Below are 19,076 nucleotides of genomic sequence, written 5' to 3' on the forward strand. Positions count from 1 at the left end.
TAAATACACCAATCTTAGTTCTCATCAGAGCTGAAATGATGAACATTCTGCTGTTTCAGCTCCCTGTTATCATCATTTGCATTTCCAACTCCTTTTGACAAATATTTTCATTTCCAGTGAGCCCCCAGAGAGGTTTCCTTAATTTAATTGGGGCCTCATCTGTTGAGATTCATTGCTTGGAGTTCTGTGGTCCAACACTTTATCATCCAAACATGCAACAGCACCAATCAGACAATATTTATATCTTGGGTTACGTTTTTCTTTTAGATTTGTTTCTTTGGTTATTTATCTGCTGCTCCAATAGTAAATGTCCATTGCAACTTCTCTTTCTAGATTTCTATATGAAATAGAATTGTATAGACGCAGATCTGGGCAATATGAATCAATCTGAATTTTCTAATATGAACTGCACTATTAATATCCTGACTTGGATAGCCTAGGCAAGCCCGATCTCATAGTCTCTTGCCTTGAAAACCCCAGCTGGGGCTGCATATGTCAGCTGTGATTTGACAGCACTTTCCACCACCATTAATACCCCTATCAGTCAGCTAAACAGCAGAGTCATTCTCCCTTCTTATACATCCCTTCAAATATATCCAATTACATGTTATCAACAGGGCTTTTTTTCAGCGGGAACATGGTGGAACGGAGTTCTGGCACCTCTTAAAAATGGTCACATGGCCGGTGGCCCCGCCCCCTGATCTTCAGACAAAGGGGAGTTTAGAGGGGACTCCCCTCTGTCTGGAGATCAGGGAGCGGGACCACTGGCCATGTGACCATTTTTGCCGACGGCAATTTAAATTTTAAAAAACTCCCCCCTTGTTCCACCTGACCCAAAGTAACGTCATTGTGTGGTCCTGAGTTCCACCACTGAGTTCCACCACCTCTTTTCCCAGAAAAAAAACCCTGGTTATCAACAACTGTGTTACTGGGAACCACATAAAACATGCACTTGGAACGTCTGTCTGTCTGTCTGATGCTGAGCTCTGTGCAAAATGAAAAAACTAAGAATTTAACTGGGTTGAGGGTGGATGAGGTAGGCCAAGAGACCAGTCCTCCCTTAAGCACCTAAGAAGGTGCATAAACTGAGGGTGTGCCCCAAATCTCTTTGCCCAGAGGATTTATGTAAGGAAGCCAAGCCACATGCCAATCTTCTCACGCCCCATAAACCTTTCTCATTTTTATGGTGTAACAAAACAGTGTCACAACAACCTACCACAATATTGCTGTTCATCCAATCACTCCACAATCTCATGAGCTGCCTGTACAAGACCCTCTTTTATTTTCTGCATTACTCAAGACCAGGGTGCGAGTTCCATACAAACAATAATAAATGGTGATTAAAAGCCCAAGTGCATTCAAAGGTGTTCAGTGAAAGTGTATATATTTAAAAACCAAGCTCCTTTTTTACCCTAAATATAAGTGCAATTAGCCCACATTTGTGGCTACTTTGGGCAAGCCCAGTACATGGATAACAGCACATTCCCATTTCATCTCCTACCTCAGCAAACCCACTGCTTTCGAATTGACCTGGTCTTGATTTTACTACCTTCATTCTGCCCTATCTTTTGCTACTGCTGTTTGAGTAACTGAGGCAGCCACAACTGGGAGCTCTCACATTCATCAATGACCTTCAATGATACAGCATCTCTCTTTAATATAGCAGAAAATTTCATAACGGTGGATTAGATTATACTGCAGCAGTTAGGGAGAAGCAATCGATAGGCAAGACAGATACATGGAGGAAAACAAAGCAGCCTGAGCCACTGCGTTGCCATGCCAAGGACAAGGCTTACCAAGGGCAGAGCTGCACCATAAGAACTAAGGAGAAGTTTGTTTGCCTTGTGAAAGCCACCAAGTCATTTAAGGCCAAGCTCCATTCTCAAACAGTTCACCCAAAATAAGCACAGGCAGAGCCAGCTCTGGTGCACGAAAATCTTCTGCAATAACATCCCACATGTTTTTGAGGATGTCTACCTTCTCAACTGCTTTGCCAGTGCTGGCAGCAGTAATACAGTTGGAAAGTTTAGTGCCAAAACAGACAAGATGTTGGAAGACCCGTGAACAAATATCAGTGATTTTTTTGTTATTGTTGGATCAAGGTGGGTAGCGTGTTTGTCTGTAGCAGTAGAAAAGAGCAAGAGTGCAGTAGCGCCTATAAGACTAACAAAATTTGTGGTAGGAGATGAGCTTTTGTGAGCCACAGCTCACTTCTTTTTGTTAGAAAGGGAAATAGCAATCTATCCCAGTTCAGATCAAGGCTCTGGTGTGGGGAAGAGGGGCTGAACTCTTATCCTTTATATAATTTTGTCAATTTAAACCAACATCTCTCCCCAAGTTATTCCTTTTATTACCTGGGAGGGGGGGCAATCAAAGAGAGGATCCTCATCTTCCAAGACAAAAAACAGACCAGGGGAAGGGGGAATGTTTTGATTGGCAAGACCACAGAAGGGAAAGGATTACACCTCCTCTCCATCTGTGTCACTCCATTCTGAATTTGGATCCATTCAGTTGCTGTTTCCTTTCAAAAACACAGGGAATATAGACCTATACACCAATTTCCCAGCATGCCATGTATTTTGATCCTGAGACGGTAGAGTAGCTAAAAAAAAAAATTAGTGTTCCAGACCTGTGCCCCCTGCCCAAAGTGCTTCTTACCCACTAGGAACTGCTTCGTTCTTTTTATTTTAGACTTAATAAATTTATACTCCCCTTAACATACAAGCACACAGACTGAAAATGTAATGCTATAGGGAACCGCCAACATCTTTCTAATGCGAGCAACCTTTATACCAATCCTCACCCTCACCTTAAGACAGTTTACATCTAGCAACCAACACATCTTCCATTACAAAAGGGGGCAAACACAGCTAAGCTTAACAAGTCTAGTAAGTAAAGAGTCAAGAATGACTGTCAACATACAAAAATGAGCAGCAGCCCACATGGCTACTCTTTGTCCATCATCTGACAAACCGTGATGGTAAACAAATAAAAATGGTCAGGCGCAGATGTAGATGCCTATTCCTGTGACCACAGTGTAAATACATTCGTTCTGCACAAGCCTGAAACATCACTGGAAGTTTTTACAGTGCAATCCTAAGAACACATTCCTGGAAATAAATCCCATTCAATAGATCTAAGCAGGATTCCGGTTAGCCTTGTTTAGGATTATAGTGTATGTTCACTTAGAGGTTTCCTTGTGTCATAACATCATCACCAATCCACCCAAGACTATTAGGAAATCTTGTATAGGCCACACCAGCCACACAGACTAGGGATAACGCCGCCATGTAGACATTAAAAAATACTAGTTATCACAGTGTAGCTTTCTTCTGCCTATCCTTCTTACACTTCTGGCCGCAGGCAGAACTGTGCATTATGAGTGGGGGAAGTTTCTATGTAGATGCTTCTTCCATTTGATTTCCCCCCATGTTCTTCAATGAGTTCACAGAGCTCCTACATATCAGTAGCTCTACTTTCATGATCGTCAGTAAGCAACCATTCCTGTGTATAATAAATGCATGCAGAGTCACTGAGTTGCTATGGCACCATATGCAAGAGAGGCAGCCTCACTTTTGATCACTGTCTTAGAAGAAGGGATGAGCAGCATACTTTCCTCTTCTGTCTTTAGCTATGGGTCAAGTTAGAAGTGAAGGCTTCCCTGGGTTTATTCCCATGTCTCCTGACACCCATTTTTGATTGATCTGTATTTTTTTTAAATACAGAGCCGTGAGGTCCTCCTCCAGAACAGGCACTCAGGGAGGCAGTCCTAGACATGTGGGCTTCCTGGCTGGACAGCTTGCCCGAAAGTGTGGCCTCACTGCCTTGCCCCAGTGTGCTGGGTGGGGGAAGAGAGAGATGGCCTCGCAGCCCTCTGTGTTGCCACTGACACTTTCCTCCAGATTTTGCCTCCTTTCATAGGAGGAAGACAGCGACCTGACTGCCCTTCATCTTGCCGCTCTGATCCTAAGGTGGATGCACACTGCCTGCTTTGCCTGCCCTTGCCCAGCCTAGCACCATATCCATGTGTGGGGAGGGAAAGGCTTTGGGGCCAGGGAGAGGGACAGTAGGGCAGACATGCTGGGCTTCAATGGGCCCAAGGAACCGGTTCCCTCAACCCCAATCCCAGCTTGTTCCAGTTTGGAAAGTTCCCTGAATCCATTGCCATCAGCATTCACATGACCCTGTGCAGGGTCTGTAATGTGGGCAGATCTGTGCTTTCATTTGTGTGTTTTCATGATGCAGCCCCCCCCCCCTCAGAATAGTTACATGCTCATGAGTAAGTCTGCACTATTCCTGAGGAACACTTCAGCCTGCTTTTCAAAACAAAGAAATACAAGGCGGCGCATAATAAGGATCTCATTTTTGGACTACCCAAGATGGGTAGTCATGTTAGCAAACCCAAATAACCAGGATTCCACAGATCAGGCTAAGAGCCAAGCTACAAGTGACTTCTTTCACGTGTAGAACACTTGATCATTTTCGCAAGTTTTCCTGGGAACTGAAGTCCCAGTGTCTTTCCCCTCTCTGTTAGAATCGCTGCCAAGCCGGCTGCAGCAGCAGCGTTTGCAAATCGTTCCTCCAGTCACAAGCCTGTTCTCAACGATCTTTGGGGGCGGGCAGCTGCAGCTTTCTCCCTGGGTGTCCTGCTCCCGGGGAGCTGCTCTGGAGAAAGCCGATGTGTCAGTGAGCAGAACACCCAGGGAGAAAGTTGCAGCTGCCCACCCCCAAAGATCGTTGAGAGCAGGCTTATGACTAGAGGAACGATTTGCAAACGCTGCTGCTGCAGCCGGCTTTCTCTGGCTCTTCAGGTAGCGATTCTAACAGAGAGGGGAAGGACACTGGGACTTCAGTTCCCAGGAAAACTTGCGAAAACAATCAAGTGTTCTATATGTGAAAAAAGTCACTTGTAGCTTGGCTCTGAGTTACATGTGATTTATCATCAATATATCTAATTCTAAGTATTGCCAAATCTACATAAACTGAAACTCAGAGATTAGAGCAAGGAATAGACAAGATGAATCTTTCTAGAAACTTGAGAAAAAGCTCGTCTGCTGAAAAATCTGACCCCCCCCAAATTACATGGGTTAACCCCCCTCCCAAATAACAGAAGCAGTGCCTGATTTAAGAAACAAATGCTATCTCAGAGGCCATTGTGGGGTTGCTAGGCAACCGCAATAATACTGCTAACCTTCATTCCTTGGTTTCTGTCAAAAAGGTCAGAGGCAGGGGGCAGGACCCTTTTCAAAGTAATTTTGGCCTTCTAGTCCACCCCTGCTCCCCTCTCTCCTGCCCTGGAGAGAAGAGTCATTGGGGCCAGGCCTGGCAACCACCACCAGGTGATTCACTACCACATGATCTGCACAACTCACACAGGCATAGTGGTGACCACCTAGTGTTCCACTACTATTTGATATCAGGCACTTTATGAAAGCCATTCTGGTGGAGTGATAAGAATATTAGACTAGGATCTGGGAGTCTGAGGTCCAAATCTCCACTCTGCTGTGAATGGGCGACAACAGGCCAGTCACTCTCAGTGTAATCTACTCCACAGGGGTAGGTTTTGAGGATAAAATGGAGAAGAGGAGAATGATATAAGTTGCTTTGGGTTCCCATTGGGTATAAAAGAATTAAGTAAATAATAAGTAAAGCTGAGGCAGGAAAGGTCAGTGAGTGGAAAGGAGAGAAGGAAGCCAGGAAATTGGAGAGGATATGAGGGCTAGCAGGAAGAGGGAAAGAGGAAACAGTGTGCGGGGTGGGGAAATGAGGTCCCCCTTGCAAGTCCTTGTGGGTTTCCATTTGCTTTCACGTAAGCATCACAGTTCCTTTCATTGGGGGTTCTTCTCTTTCTTGTTTCAAGACCTTTGATTTGCAGCCTTTACCAGGATTACTTCTCCCCTCTGCCTACTTTCTCCTTATATGGCTAAGAGTCATACTTCCATGGGCAGGATTCTTTCCTTCTCTTGGCCTTGTTTCCTGTTCCTGCGAAGGAAGCTCCTCGTGGGAGACCAAGACCACCCTCCTCTGGAGCTTCGGCCTGAGGCTCCTTCCTCATCTTCTTTGAAGCCCCACTTGCTATAGTGGGAGAAGGAGGGGTTGGCTTTACCCTCAGCTGCCTTTGCTCCTTTTTAGCTGGAGCCAAGTCACAAGTCAAGCACCTGAGTACTTCTGTTGATGGAATGATTTATGCTTAATTCTAGGAGTGACCACCAGCATTTGCCAAGCAGCTTAAAGTACACATATTCCTAACCACTAGAAATAACCTAAGTAGAGCTCGGTTGGATTTCTCCTCCACTCTCTCTCTCGCTAAGCAATCTGGCTTCTACAGTTTCAGGGACAATAATAGAAATTTACACTTTTCTATCTCCATTACTTTTCCTGAGCAACTACAGCAAGAAATTACACAAAGGATCGCATTACTGCCTGTCAGTAATAGAAAGCTGGATTCTCTTATTTCATTTTTTAAAAGGAAGCAGATGGATGATCTTTATATAACTTCTCCAGCAACAAACACACATATGGCTAATAGATTGGTTTCTAAATGTAGTGGCTTAATTTAGGGACAGGTTATTCTATGTGTGGGCCCTCCTTTGCATGGCAAACCATTTGTATAGCTGAGGCCAATTTTAATGATGCTAAAAGGTCCCGCCCCCCATACACATACAATGTAGTGTTTCCTGAAATGGCTAAAATTAGCTTGAACAACCTGGGCGCACTCACACACAAGCAGCATACCATGAAGAGCAATGGCCATTTGGTTTGCATCTTGAATGGGGTTGTGCATATGTATAACAACTTATTATAACTTTGATTTCCCACTCCTCCGCTTGAAGCCAGCTGGGTGACCTTGGGTCAGTCACAGCTCTTCTAGAGCTCTCTCAGCCCCACCACCTCACAGGGTGATTGTTGTGAGGATAATAATAACACACTTTGTAAACCACTCTGAGTGTGGCATTAAGTTGTCCTGAAGGGCGGTATATAAATTGAATATTATTAGCATTATACCGATTTTTTAAAACATAGTTTATATACTGTTCAAGGTATTTCATCATTGTGCCTACTAGGCTGTTTGTACTAGCTGGCAGATAACAACAACAACTGCACTTATATACCACTCTTCTAGACAGATTAATGCCCCACCCAGAGTGGTGAACAAGTTAGAGTTATTATTATCGCTACAATACAGCTGGGGAGCTGGGGCTGAGAGGAGTGGCTTACCCAAGGCCACCTACTGAGCTCATGGCAGTGGTGGGATTCGCAGCACGCCTGTATGGATGGGGATAGTGGTCAGTCAAAGGTCTGGGCTTTGCCTCTCTTAGAAACAGCCAGCCCATGCAGAGGCAACAGTGCTTTGCTTATATAAAATGGTGAGCTGGCAGAGCAGCAGAGAGGGGCAGGGGTCATGCAGGGAGAACAAAGGGAAAGATTAAGGCAGGGGAAGAAGTGGGAAACAAATGGTTAGCTTGCTAGTACCTGGTTAATACCATCTGGCTTGAATTTGTTTTCTCCACTCCTTGCAGGTATTTAAGACGGGGTGTAGGTAGAGGCATGGCCTTCTTATCCTGTGGCTCAAAAATTGGGCCTGTAATTTTCAGCTCAGTGAATCAGGACCTGCCTAGAATGTACTCTTTTGTTTGCTTGTTTTGCTTATTTAAATTATATTGTGTAAATTAGCGGCCTTGCATTTTAGACATTTCTGTACGCTGCTTTTAAATCCAGATAGATAGGTGGATAAACAGGGTTGCACATACCTGTAACTATTGTTCATTGAGTTCTTCTGTGCAGGCACATATCCCTCCCTCTTGCCCCACTGTGAACTCTCTGGCAAGGTCTAGTATGAGGGTCTTACCACATGAGACAAAATATACTTGAATTACATGGGTAATTAAGTGTATTTTGTAATTCGAATGTATTTGAGTGTAATTTGAGTGTATTTTGTCTCATGTGGTTTGACCCTGAGATTGCGGTGACTCAGGAGAACTGAGGGGAAGGGGGAGGTCGCTCCTCTCACATAGTCACATGACCGTTTAGGTGGGAAAACGGTCTGAGACGTGACTGGAAGAAGTGGCCCTCTCATGTTTTCACCTCTCCCTCCCCAAAAGACAGCTTGTCTTGATGCAGACTGAGGGGTAAAGGCAGAAGAAACAGCTTTCCCCTCCATCCAGTAAAACACACACAATCAGTGAAGACGCAAAAGACCAACGATGAGGAAGGATCAGATCATCTCACTTTTGAAAGAGAATTTTTTTTATTTAGGATGATCTGAAATCGCCCATCTTTAGTTTCAAGTAGAAACCAACCCACGTGTTTTCTGATTCAAGTTTTAAGACTACAATTGAGGCTTGGATCTTTGTCATCATTCCGAGACGACTAAAGAACTATCTCCTCCCCCTGAGGTCCTTAGGCTACCACCAGTGTTTTCCACATGAGGATAGGCATGTATAATTTTTTCTAATGCTGTTGCAGCTGCCAATGCAGTGCAATGAGGTTTTCGCATGGCCGGTTTCCCCATAGTTTCCCTGCTCCAATTCTCCTGCAGACGCCATTTCTCCCACAGTACCAAGGCTTTTTCAGGTTTTTTTTAAAAAGCAACAACTGGGTATTGTTATATTGATGTAATGTTATAACAATATATATATTAAGTTTTCCGAATCCCCAGCTTTCATTTTTAAAAAGTAAGTCTCTTGCCCCTTTCACTGCAGTGATATGCCTTTCCCCTTATATCCCCACAAGGAAAGGTGCCAGGACTTACCTTTTTTTAAAAAATGAAAGCTAGGAATTCAGAGAACTTGTTACACATCTTGTTATAACATGATATCAATATAATGATATTCAGTTGTTTATTATTTTTTTAAAAGCCCCTTGGTCATACAGCGAGGAAATGGCTGCTATGAGGAAAATAGCTGCCATGTGGGGAGGCCTGAGAAAACCTGAACTTCTGTAGCTCATCATGGGTTTCTTGGATGGCAAAGTGCTTCTAGGTTCTGGAATGATGCCAAATGATCCAGGTCAGTCATTGGCTCTCTCTGACCTAGAAGGAGCATAAAGATGTCCAGGTCAGGCTAGGCCATTGCTTGGATAACTACTGGCTCATTTCAGATGTCATATGGAATCATGGTCGATTAAATTATCTTTCATGTAATTGTTTGAATGCAGGCCATTCAAATAACTACGGTCAGTTAGGGTATGTCAAACCAGAACCTGAAACCATATTTTGAAGATGACTTATTAATCACAGTTAGTCTTAACTACAGATAAGGTATGAGTTTTCGTGAGCTATCTGAAGAAGTAAGCTGTGCCTCATGAAATTACCACTACCCTACCACTAATTTTGTTAGTCGTCTAGGTGCTACTGGACTCTTGCTCTTTTCCACTGCTACAGATAGACTAACATGGTTACCCATATTAGCCTTAACTATAGTTTATATAATACATGAACAGAGATATCCTGGCTTGTTCCCAAATGTTGCAGACTAGTATATAAACTTGGTGTGTGTGTGTGGGGGGGGGGGTAGTGAGAAGACCATCACTAGTCAAGGCAAACCAGGATCTGAATGATCATCTAGGACAGGGGTGGGCAAATTGCGGCCTGTGGGCCGCATGCGGCCCGCTATAGAGTTCTTTGTGCTAAGACCGTCAGAAAAATCCCCCCTTGAACCGAGATTTCCTTAGATTTTGCGCAATCTTTTCCAGAATGCAACCGTGCCATTTCGCAAGCAAACTAGTTGCAACAGAAAAGGCCTTTTCCTGGGAGTGTGTTCTTAGGAAGGCAGAGCGGCGGCCACCTTTGCACAAAGCAGAGCAGCAGGCGAGGTTTGCTCGCGCTGGCCCCATTGCAGGAGTCCCTGCTGAGGGCCAATTCCGTTTCTCCCCAGGGGAGCGCGCTCCCGAGTGCCCTGCGCTGCTCCTCCCCCAGAACTCCGCTCGCCGCCCGGGTAGTGCCTGTTTCGGCCGCTTTAGGAACAACGCTGCCCTTCGTGGAGTTGCAGACTAGCCTGCAGGCCCGGCAGTTGCCCTGAGACCTGCTAGCCAAGCTGTGCTCAGCGGTCGCCTCCATCCTGAAAAAAGCCCGTGGAGGTGAGCGGGGATCAGTGGCAAAATGCCATGGGCAGGTGGGTGACCTCCAGTGGGCACCGCTCCGTAGGTGCACGCAAAAGGCAGCAAGCATCCAAACGAGCTCCGACTTGCACGTGAGCGCCTGGAGGGCAGCCGGCCTCTAGCTGGAAACGACCTACTCTGCTGATGGGGATCACACAGACAGAACCACTACACTCGGGATGGGAAAATTTCTGTGCAACTTTCTATGTTCTCCAAAATGTTCTCATTTATTACTAAGGGTAGGGTGGCAGAATTTAGAAAAAAAATATGCTGGAATTCATGGTGACTGGGAATAAATGATTATACGTAAAACAATAAAAAAACAGGTTGTAGAGACACAGTGTCAAGGATGCATTTCTCCAAACTCCAGGCCTGAGCTTTTTCATCAGCCTAAAAAATTCCTTATTTCTACTAGCTATCACAAGTCAATAGTGTATAATTTGAAGTTTCATTTGAGAGCAGGATAGCTTCTGCAGAGGCTTAGAATCGGACTACTGGGCTCCAGAGTCTGTAAATCCAGCCGCTCACAGCCAGGGGTGGACGACCCCTGAATAAAACTACCACTATTTTATTTAATTTATATTTATTGACTTTTATTATACAATTTATACCTTTTCTGAAATGCAAAGTTAACTAATGAATGCAATCATTTTAAAAGGTGTGGCCCTCCGCTAACCTCCGCTCCCACAAAGTGGCCCCCGAGCCAAAACAATTGCCCACCCCTGATCTAGGAGTTAAATTTCCACTTTACAAACCAACTGTAGCTATAAAGAGGGCTGGGTGGCACGGAGGCTGGCTCTTATATGGCTTTTCCCAGGCTGCCCATGACACTGTGAGCCAAGCTACAAGTGACAAAAAAGTTCCTGACAGTGCCCGACTAACTATGTAATAGTGAACCAAATTTCGCTCAATGGCGTCAGCCGCTACTATGCATTTTGGAGGTTCTGAAATGTGTTGATTTATTACTTTATTCATTGAGATTGTACATCCATCTGAATTGTTGTGTTTGTAACTGCTTTGAGAAAGGGGCATCTGGAACGGGAACCTCTTGCTGGCGAACCCGTCAGCAGTTATACAACGTAACTCGATGTAAGCATTGTATTTGTATTTTTGGGAGGTAACATTATAGATGTGGAATGTAATTGGGAAAACTATTCACACCTTTGATATTGGCGATAAACATCTTTTGAGTTGAAGCATATTTCTACATTTTTGTGATTACTCTGGTGGGTAAGTGGGTTGGTGCTCTGATATGCGCCTTCCTTCCACCTGTGGGAGGAGCGCATGTGGATCATCAATGGAGGGAGCTCTGTGAGCCAACTACCACTGTTAGAGTTGTATTTGGAGGAAACATTGAAATCTCTTTTTGATTCATTTCTATAAATTTGGTTGACTATTACATAGTTAGTCGGGCACAGTCAGGATCTTTTTTGCTATTTGTTTCGTGCCTCTCTCTACTGTTTGGTTGTTAAGCTACAAGTGACGCCTGACACAGGTTGGACTCTTGTCAGCTTCCCTCAAGTTTTGATGGGAAATGTAGGCATCCTGGTCTTGCAGCTGTAATGGAGAGCCAAGCTGTAAAACCAGGATGCCTACATTTCCCATCAAAACTTGAGGGAAGCTGACAAGTGCCCAACCTGTGTAAGGCGTCACTTGTAGCTTGGCTCTGTGTATACAGCTGCAGTGGCAGCTCAGGTTGAGCCTTCCTTTCTGCCAGGGGTAGTCAAAATATACCCCTATCCCATACTTCAGTGAAGGGGTGTGTGTGTAGAAAGCATTTATTTTATGACAGAAACAAGCCACTGTATCTGGCTGTCTGGCTTCCAAGTTCTTTCCCCCAACTCTCGTTTATGTCCAGTGCTGACATCTGCTACGTGTTACGCAAGTTTAGAGTTGCGCTTCCTGCTGCGAAAGAAAAGATCTGTGTACAGACAAACAGGTTTTTTTCCCAAAAGGCTTTTAAAGAGTAAGGCAGCATCCTTCAGCTCCACTAAGAATTCCCTGTCCCTTTCTCACAACTTTTAATCCTCCCTTTCTTCTACTTCCCTCCTCCTCTACTTTCTACTATTCTATATACTTGCCCAGAACCATCAATACAATACCTACCCCAAAAGACAATGTCTTGAAGCAGACTGCAGCATGAAAAATAATCCTGCGCAAACTTTGCATCACATGCATAATACAATCTGCATCATTTATTCTGAGCACTGAAACCACACTTGGATATCTTGGCACAAAGTACACACAGCTTGGGCTTTAAACCTCTCTGTCATTTCCTCAAGCTTCAATGCTCATACGCTTCTCATGTCTGGAGGAAACAAAAATGTTAGGACTTTTACAGAAAACAAATAATCTCTCATCACGGAAAGATGGCAAAATGTTTGCGCTGAAGGGCCCCAGGGATTGTTAATGCTAAATGGAAGAATTCTTTCTGATTCAAGGAAGAACGTGAAGAACTGACAGAAAAGCAGCGTTCTCATTTCCAGAATATTACTGCTGATTCCACAGGTCGGCCTTAGCTAACCTATCATCTCTTGTATATCGGTGCACTGATATCTCTCTGACAGCCACCCCCACAATCTCCCAACCACTGTACTGTCAATTTAGAGCTAAGAGGCTTGGTTAATTTGAACCTTTCAAAAGTCTCAGTCCGGAAGCCACCTGAGGCAGCAGTAAGAGTGGTTTTGAGACAGTGGCAGATATATAACAAATGAGGGAAATTGAAGTCAGGATGTGTCCCCCCCCCAGAGAAGTATTTTTAAAAAACCCTTCAATTCCCTGAGTTCTTCCCGGTTCTGCTGGCCTCAGCAATCCCATTTCCCTCTGCTAAACTCCTCCCATGCAGTCGACGCCAAAGCCGCTGTCAATTTCATCTCTGCTGGAACACATTTGCCCCCTTTAGGCCTTCAAGTCTGATCAGAGTATTTGCATCAAAGTGGGAAATTCAGATTTGCCTTTGATACACAGAGAGTATGATAGAAAAAGAGCTACGAAACAACTCTTGTATCCCTGTGTTATGAGGAGTGAATAATTCATACATTTTGGAAGTGGAAGCGTTCTCTTTTATTTGATTCCAGCCAGAGTAGCCTGGATGAAGAAGGGAGAAACATTTTCTCAGCAAGTAATTCACACATACAAGGACTGGTGAGTGCTGTCCCGCTGGCAATTCACTATGAACAGCTTCCAGAATTTTCTTTCCCTTCCTTTCAGTCTTTTCAGACACGTTTGTTGTGATGTTTCCATAGACCTTAAATGATCTCTTCCCTACCCAATCAACAGTTGTTGCTACCCTCTTGATCACAAATCTGTCTCTTGGCATGAGGAAAATGAATTTCCTGAAGCCATTCTTGACATCTCAGCCCTATATTTTACCACAGGGAAAAGAGAATCCCAAAGGTAGCAGTAAAGCCAAAATTACATGCATGTGCTTTGGAAGCTGAAGCTTGGACAAAATAATGTTTGGCCCCAAGCAGGGTATGAATAGAATCACATGATCATGATACAGCAACCTTGTGGAAGCTCAGCAGGTGTGGGTTTTGTCAGTGCCAGGATGGGAGGCTACCCAGGAACCCTGTGTATGGTGCCTTGAATTCCATAAATACCACTAGCCTGATTTTGAGGCTTAAGCCTGATAGATATGAACCTATATCCAATGTATTGTCGAAGGCTTTCACGGCCGGAGAACGATGGTTGTTGGGGGTTTTCCGGGCTGTATTGCCGTGGTCTTGGCATTGTAGTTCCTGATGTTTCGCCAGCAGCTGTGGCTGGCATCTTCAGAGGTGTAGCACCAAAAGACAGAGATGTCTTTTGGTGTCTTTTGATGCTACACCTCTGTCTTTTGGTGCTACACCTCTGAAGATGCCAGCCACAGCTGCTGGCGAAACGTCAGGAACTACAATGCCAAGACCACGGCAATACAGCCCGGAAAACCCCCAACAACCAACCTATATCCAAATTCCAGAGCACAAAGAACTTATTAAAAAAATGGATCTCACATTAGCGGAATGCACATTCTACAAATCAGGTCCAGCCTGGACACGAAGAGGGCTACTTCCGATTTTAGAGACTGGGTAGTTACTGCTAGAAGTTGGGGTGACAAAATGGTGCCTGAAAGAAGATTCTGGAAGTCAAGAAAAGGCACCTGCAAACGTTTCCAGGTCTTGCTCCATGGCCATTTACTCTAGATTGTTATTTTTTCCTTCTTGTTGTCCTTTCTATCATTAAAAGCCCACAGAGAAATGTGCTTGTTCTGCAAAAACTGCACATTTTGCCATCCAGTTTAGGCATGCAAATTATATTATGCAAATATACCTAATTTTATACATTTGTTTTCAGTGACAGAACTGAAGGAGTAGAATTAAATGTACTCTTTGAGAGTGACAGCATCTATGATCTTAGGCCAACTGAGAGTAAATTTCAATAAATGGGATCAATGAGTTTATTCTCCAATAAATCACCTTAAAATCAAAAGCAATTAGAAACCTCTAAGCAAACAGAAAATTAGGGTGATTACAGATTATGTTTCGTCAATATCTGTTTTGTAAGGGCACACACATAAAATCCATTAAAAGCTCTGTGTGTGTGTGTGTGTGTGCAATATTATAATCATATATTTTGAGGTAAATATATTTATACAACAATTATTTCTTAATGATAAAACTGTATATTCTAAATGATCTATCATAGTGATTTAGTCAAAATATTATTAAGACACAAGCCTGACTCAATTGGGGAACATGGTGTTACAAGCCCCAAATGCTTGGAAAAGTGTTCATACAAATCAATTACTAGGTGGAACAACATACGTACAAGTCACAAGATTGCACACTTGGGTTGTACCATGTATGAATTATGCCTCACTGCAAACTTTTGTGCACTTGAAAGAAACTGCAAATAACCAATAGGAAGCAAAACAGGCTTGGTCTTGGTTAGTAATTGGATGGGAGACCTCCAACGAAGAACAGAGTAGCAGAGGCCACCAATGGCAAACCACTTGTTAGTCTCTTGCCATGAAAACCCCAGCAGGGGGACACCATAAGTCAGCTGTGACTTTATGGCACTTTCCACCACCAGAAGGGTTTATGTAAATTTCACGTTTTGCTTGCTTGTGAATGTGGTCTATAAATAGCAGTGTAACATGCTTGCTGGGAGCTCAACAGATTTCAGATACACAATTTTTACATTGCAAGACCTTTCATGGATGAAGTGGCCGGTGGGCTGTCATATATTAGGGATAGTCAAATGATCCTAGGGTCTTCCATTTAGCGCTATTCTATTCTGTTCCTTCGGATCTAACCCTCAAGAGCTTTGATCCAACAAAGCATTTCTGTGGGTGGAACGATTTCTACCCACGGGACACAACTTTCATACATCTCCTTCCTGCTGCAGCCCAAAATATGTCCTGAAATCCTAGGAGCATTATTTGGGGGGGGGGGCGTATTTTGGGTACCAGCAAGGGGTGAGGGCTGAGAAAGTCACACTGCAAGAGTGGAAATCCTTCAGGCCATGGCAAGACTCTGCTGGATTCAAGATGAGAACTGGAAGTGGATGTCAACATACTTAAGAAATGTTTCTTCTGATCTGCAGAAGATACTTTCCCTTCCTGGATAAACTGAACAATGGAGTCACAAATGTGTACACGTATATAAGAAAATATAGGGAAAATCAAGAAAACATATGTCCTGATCTTGTACACATCAGCATCAAAAAGACAGTTTTTATTCATATGAATGCCAGGAACATGAGCAGTAATGGCTTGAACCAAAGACTGTAGAATGCGCTGACCCAAGGTGGTTTTTATGGGCCCCCCAAAGTCCTCTCAAGCCCTGTGGAACTTCAACGTGTCTCCCAGGGACAGTTTTTTTTAAAAAAAGTCAGAAACAACACTTGCATGTAAGGGTATTTTTCTACCATTGTTTCTTCAGGAACACCTCTGTTTCTTTCCATTGCATACTTGATTAATCATCCAACATGTATCACTTATTGTCGAAGGCTTTCACGGCCGGAGAACGATGGTTGTTGTGGGTTTTCCGGGCTGTATTGCCGTGGTCAGGAACTACAATGCCAAGACCATGGCAATACAGCCCGGAAAACCCACAACAACCATGTATCACTTAATCACCCTGCATAGCCCTATGTGGTTTCCTTACCTTAACGGTCGGAGAGTTCGCAGCAGCCTCAAGACTCGTAGCATTCCGAGAATTTTTGTGCCACTGTCGGAAACCATCGAAACCAGGATGTCAATAATGGAGATGAGAACCAGCACCCCATCCAGCATATTCCAGCTGCTTCTCAAGTATGCCTTTTCACCAAAGCACAAGCCGAGTGCCACCACCTGTCAAGATGCCAGATTACAAAAAAAAAAAATCCTTCTTCAACCAATATGCTGGGAACCCTTTTTTAATGCATTATTTACAGATACATAACTGCAAATGCATTGGCTTCTGTTATACCAAAAGAACTAAGCCAATCCTGCAAAGTGTTATACTGTAAGGATCATAAAAATAACTCTGCAGAAACATCTCAGGTTGTCCCTTTAACCGTTGAAATATTTTTAATGCCGCTAAACCATAAACATGCAAAAGTATCTGCGATAACGTATATCCATTGCATAAAATGATGGCACACGTGATTATTTTTACAGCTGACTTAAAAGAGGAATGGTGGGGGAGCTGCTGACCGTATGTTAGCTCTACCCACAAAGCATGCAAATAAACATCAGGTGAACCTGGAAGCCACAAGAACCAAGACAGAATGAACACTCTTGAGTTGGAATTAACTACACAAAACAGGAAGTTGAAATTATTTCTAGGCTAGTGGGTTAGAGAGAATGGTCCTTCAGTTAATATGACAATTTCCGCTGAATATTTTAAAATATACATCCCCTTTGCCTCATCTTAAAGCAAGCAGGGTTGAACAGGAAGTGTATATTGCAGACATTAATTGAGATACTGAATCCTAATGGAAGTAGAGAAATCCTCATAAACTTGCGTATTTCCAGGGTGAGAAACTGTTTTCCAAAGTAAATAGCATTCATTTATATAGCACTTTTGCTGTTCAAAGCCTTCTTGGAGTTATTTGTATATTAACTGGGGGGGGGGGAATTCCCAGACTCAGCCTAGAAACTATGAGTGGAACTAGAAGTGACAAAAGGCACAGATTGGACACTTGTCAGCTTCCCTCAAGTTTTGATGGGAAATGTAGACAGTTTGGCGGAATGTTGGACAAGTGGACAGTTGAAAAGTCCATTGGACAGCAGTTGGAGAGCCAAGCTGCAAGACCAGGATGCCTAAATTTCCCATCAAAACTTGAGGGAAGCTGACAAGTGTCCACCTGTGCCTTTTGTCACTTGTAGTTCCGCTCATAGGCAGGCCATTACTGTAAATTCACACACATCCAAGCTTTAAAAAATAACAAGTTCATAGTTTGGTTGGACCACTTCAAGAAACATCAAGTTCACATATAGGTTACTTTGGCTCCACAATAGTATACATCCTTAGGAAAGTTTTGAGCACTGATTCAGTTCTGTGTTCTTACGTCACACTGAAATAAATATGAGTATGTTTTTCTGAAAAGGGCTGAAAATACATTCTGAATATCCTGCTGTCACTGATAAAATAACAATGGTGCTGGTAAGTTGTCAAACAGGGACAAAGTCAGGGCTGTACATTTGCTGGACAGTACAGAATCTCCTAGTTGTGCATAATATGAAATAATGAAAAAAAATTTTTTTGAAAAGCCAAGTCATTAGCTATCTTGCTTACTAAAAAAATCTCAGAAATATGGCAATATTCACATCCGCATTCTCTTAAATTGCATTACTAGGGCAGCTCTGCATTTGCATCTCCATTATGAACATTGATTTAACTCATTACTGATGTCTGCTCTCTAGTACCTTTATGCACATATAGACCATGGAGTGCTGGGACAAGTTCAGCGAATATGAAAGGTGTAAGTGAAGAGGGTCACAGGTTCATTTACCTTTATGGTCATTTCAGCCAGGAAAATTGCTGTAAAAATATAGTTGGAGAGTGTCAGGAAAATTCGTTCCTATTTACAAAGAAACAGAGAGAGAAAAGGTTTTTTAATTGTCTCACTTACCCTAGCTGTATATCTTTACATATCTAGTTGTTGGTATATGTTGCCTTGCTTTTGTGCTGAAATATACATCAATGATTGCTTCCAAAGAAGAAGGAAAAAATCTAAACATATACATGTTAAGATTTAAGTTGTTTAAAGCCCTTTTTGCCTTTTAAATACGCTGTCATTTTTTTAGCACCATGGACAGCTGCCACCTCTTTTCTCCATTGACAAGGCATATACAATCTAGGGCTTGTCCAAAATTCTGTGGACAAACATTTTCAGCGCACAAAAAGAGTTTTAAAGGGCTCCTAAATTATCCAGAAAATGCCCATTAAGCCTACCTTTCTCATAACGGCTGGATCTAAATGTCTTTGGGTATCATGTTATTGTAATCATTCACCTCTTAGATTAACTAAGTGAAGTTAGAACCAAACGTTATTATTTCTTCAACCCTACAGCTGCCTGTGACTTCCAGGGAAGTTGTCTATCCCTCTTTTAATGGCTATCCAGCCACTGGGCATTGCATTAACTTGACATACTCCTGAGAGAAGACATTATTAAAAGTTGTTCAGTCTTATTTAGTGGTATAGGTTGTACGAGGAGGAGGCAGAACATCACAATTAAAGTCTATTGGCATGGATCCAGTCATTCTGTACAATGAACACAGTTTTCCTGAGGTCTTCTCTGTTCCTGCAACCTCCTTTTGACCTCCAGAAAGATCGTTCCCAGGGTCATGGGACCTGCATGGAGGACAAGGGGGTAAAATTGCTTCTCTTTCCTATTCTGCAAGTACAGCTCTGCTGAACAAAAGAATCAATTTCATCCCTTGTCCCTCCACACTCCAGCCCACTGACCTGCATGGTTAATCCTCTACATGGATCCCGTAACCCCAGAAA

General features: G+C 43.2%; 1 protein-coding gene across 2 annotated transcripts in view; it reads right to left on the bottom strand.

Annotated features, from left to right (window-relative positions):
* CACNA1G (calcium voltage-gated channel subunit alpha1 G) overlaps positions 1-19,076 on the bottom strand; it is a 252,600-nt gene that overhangs the window by 77,124 nt on the left and 156,400 nt on the right. For both annotated transcript variants that reach the window (XM_054978817.1, XM_054978816.1), the window contains exons 19-20: positions 18,079-18,147; positions 16,248-16,432 (exon numbers count right to left, since the gene is read on the bottom strand). In XM_054978817.1, the coding sequence (XP_054834792.1) occupies positions 16,248-16,432; positions 18,079-18,147 (254 nt within the window). The remainder of the gene's footprint in view (positions 1-16,247; positions 16,433-18,078; positions 18,148-19,076) is intronic.

This window comes from Eublepharis macularius, chromosome 4, assembly GCF_028583425.1.
Source record: "Eublepharis macularius isolate TG4126 chromosome 4, MPM_Emac_v1.0, whole genome shotgun sequence".
NCBI classification, from domain to species: Eukaryota; Metazoa; Chordata; class Lepidosauria; order Squamata; family Eublepharidae; genus Eublepharis; species Eublepharis macularius.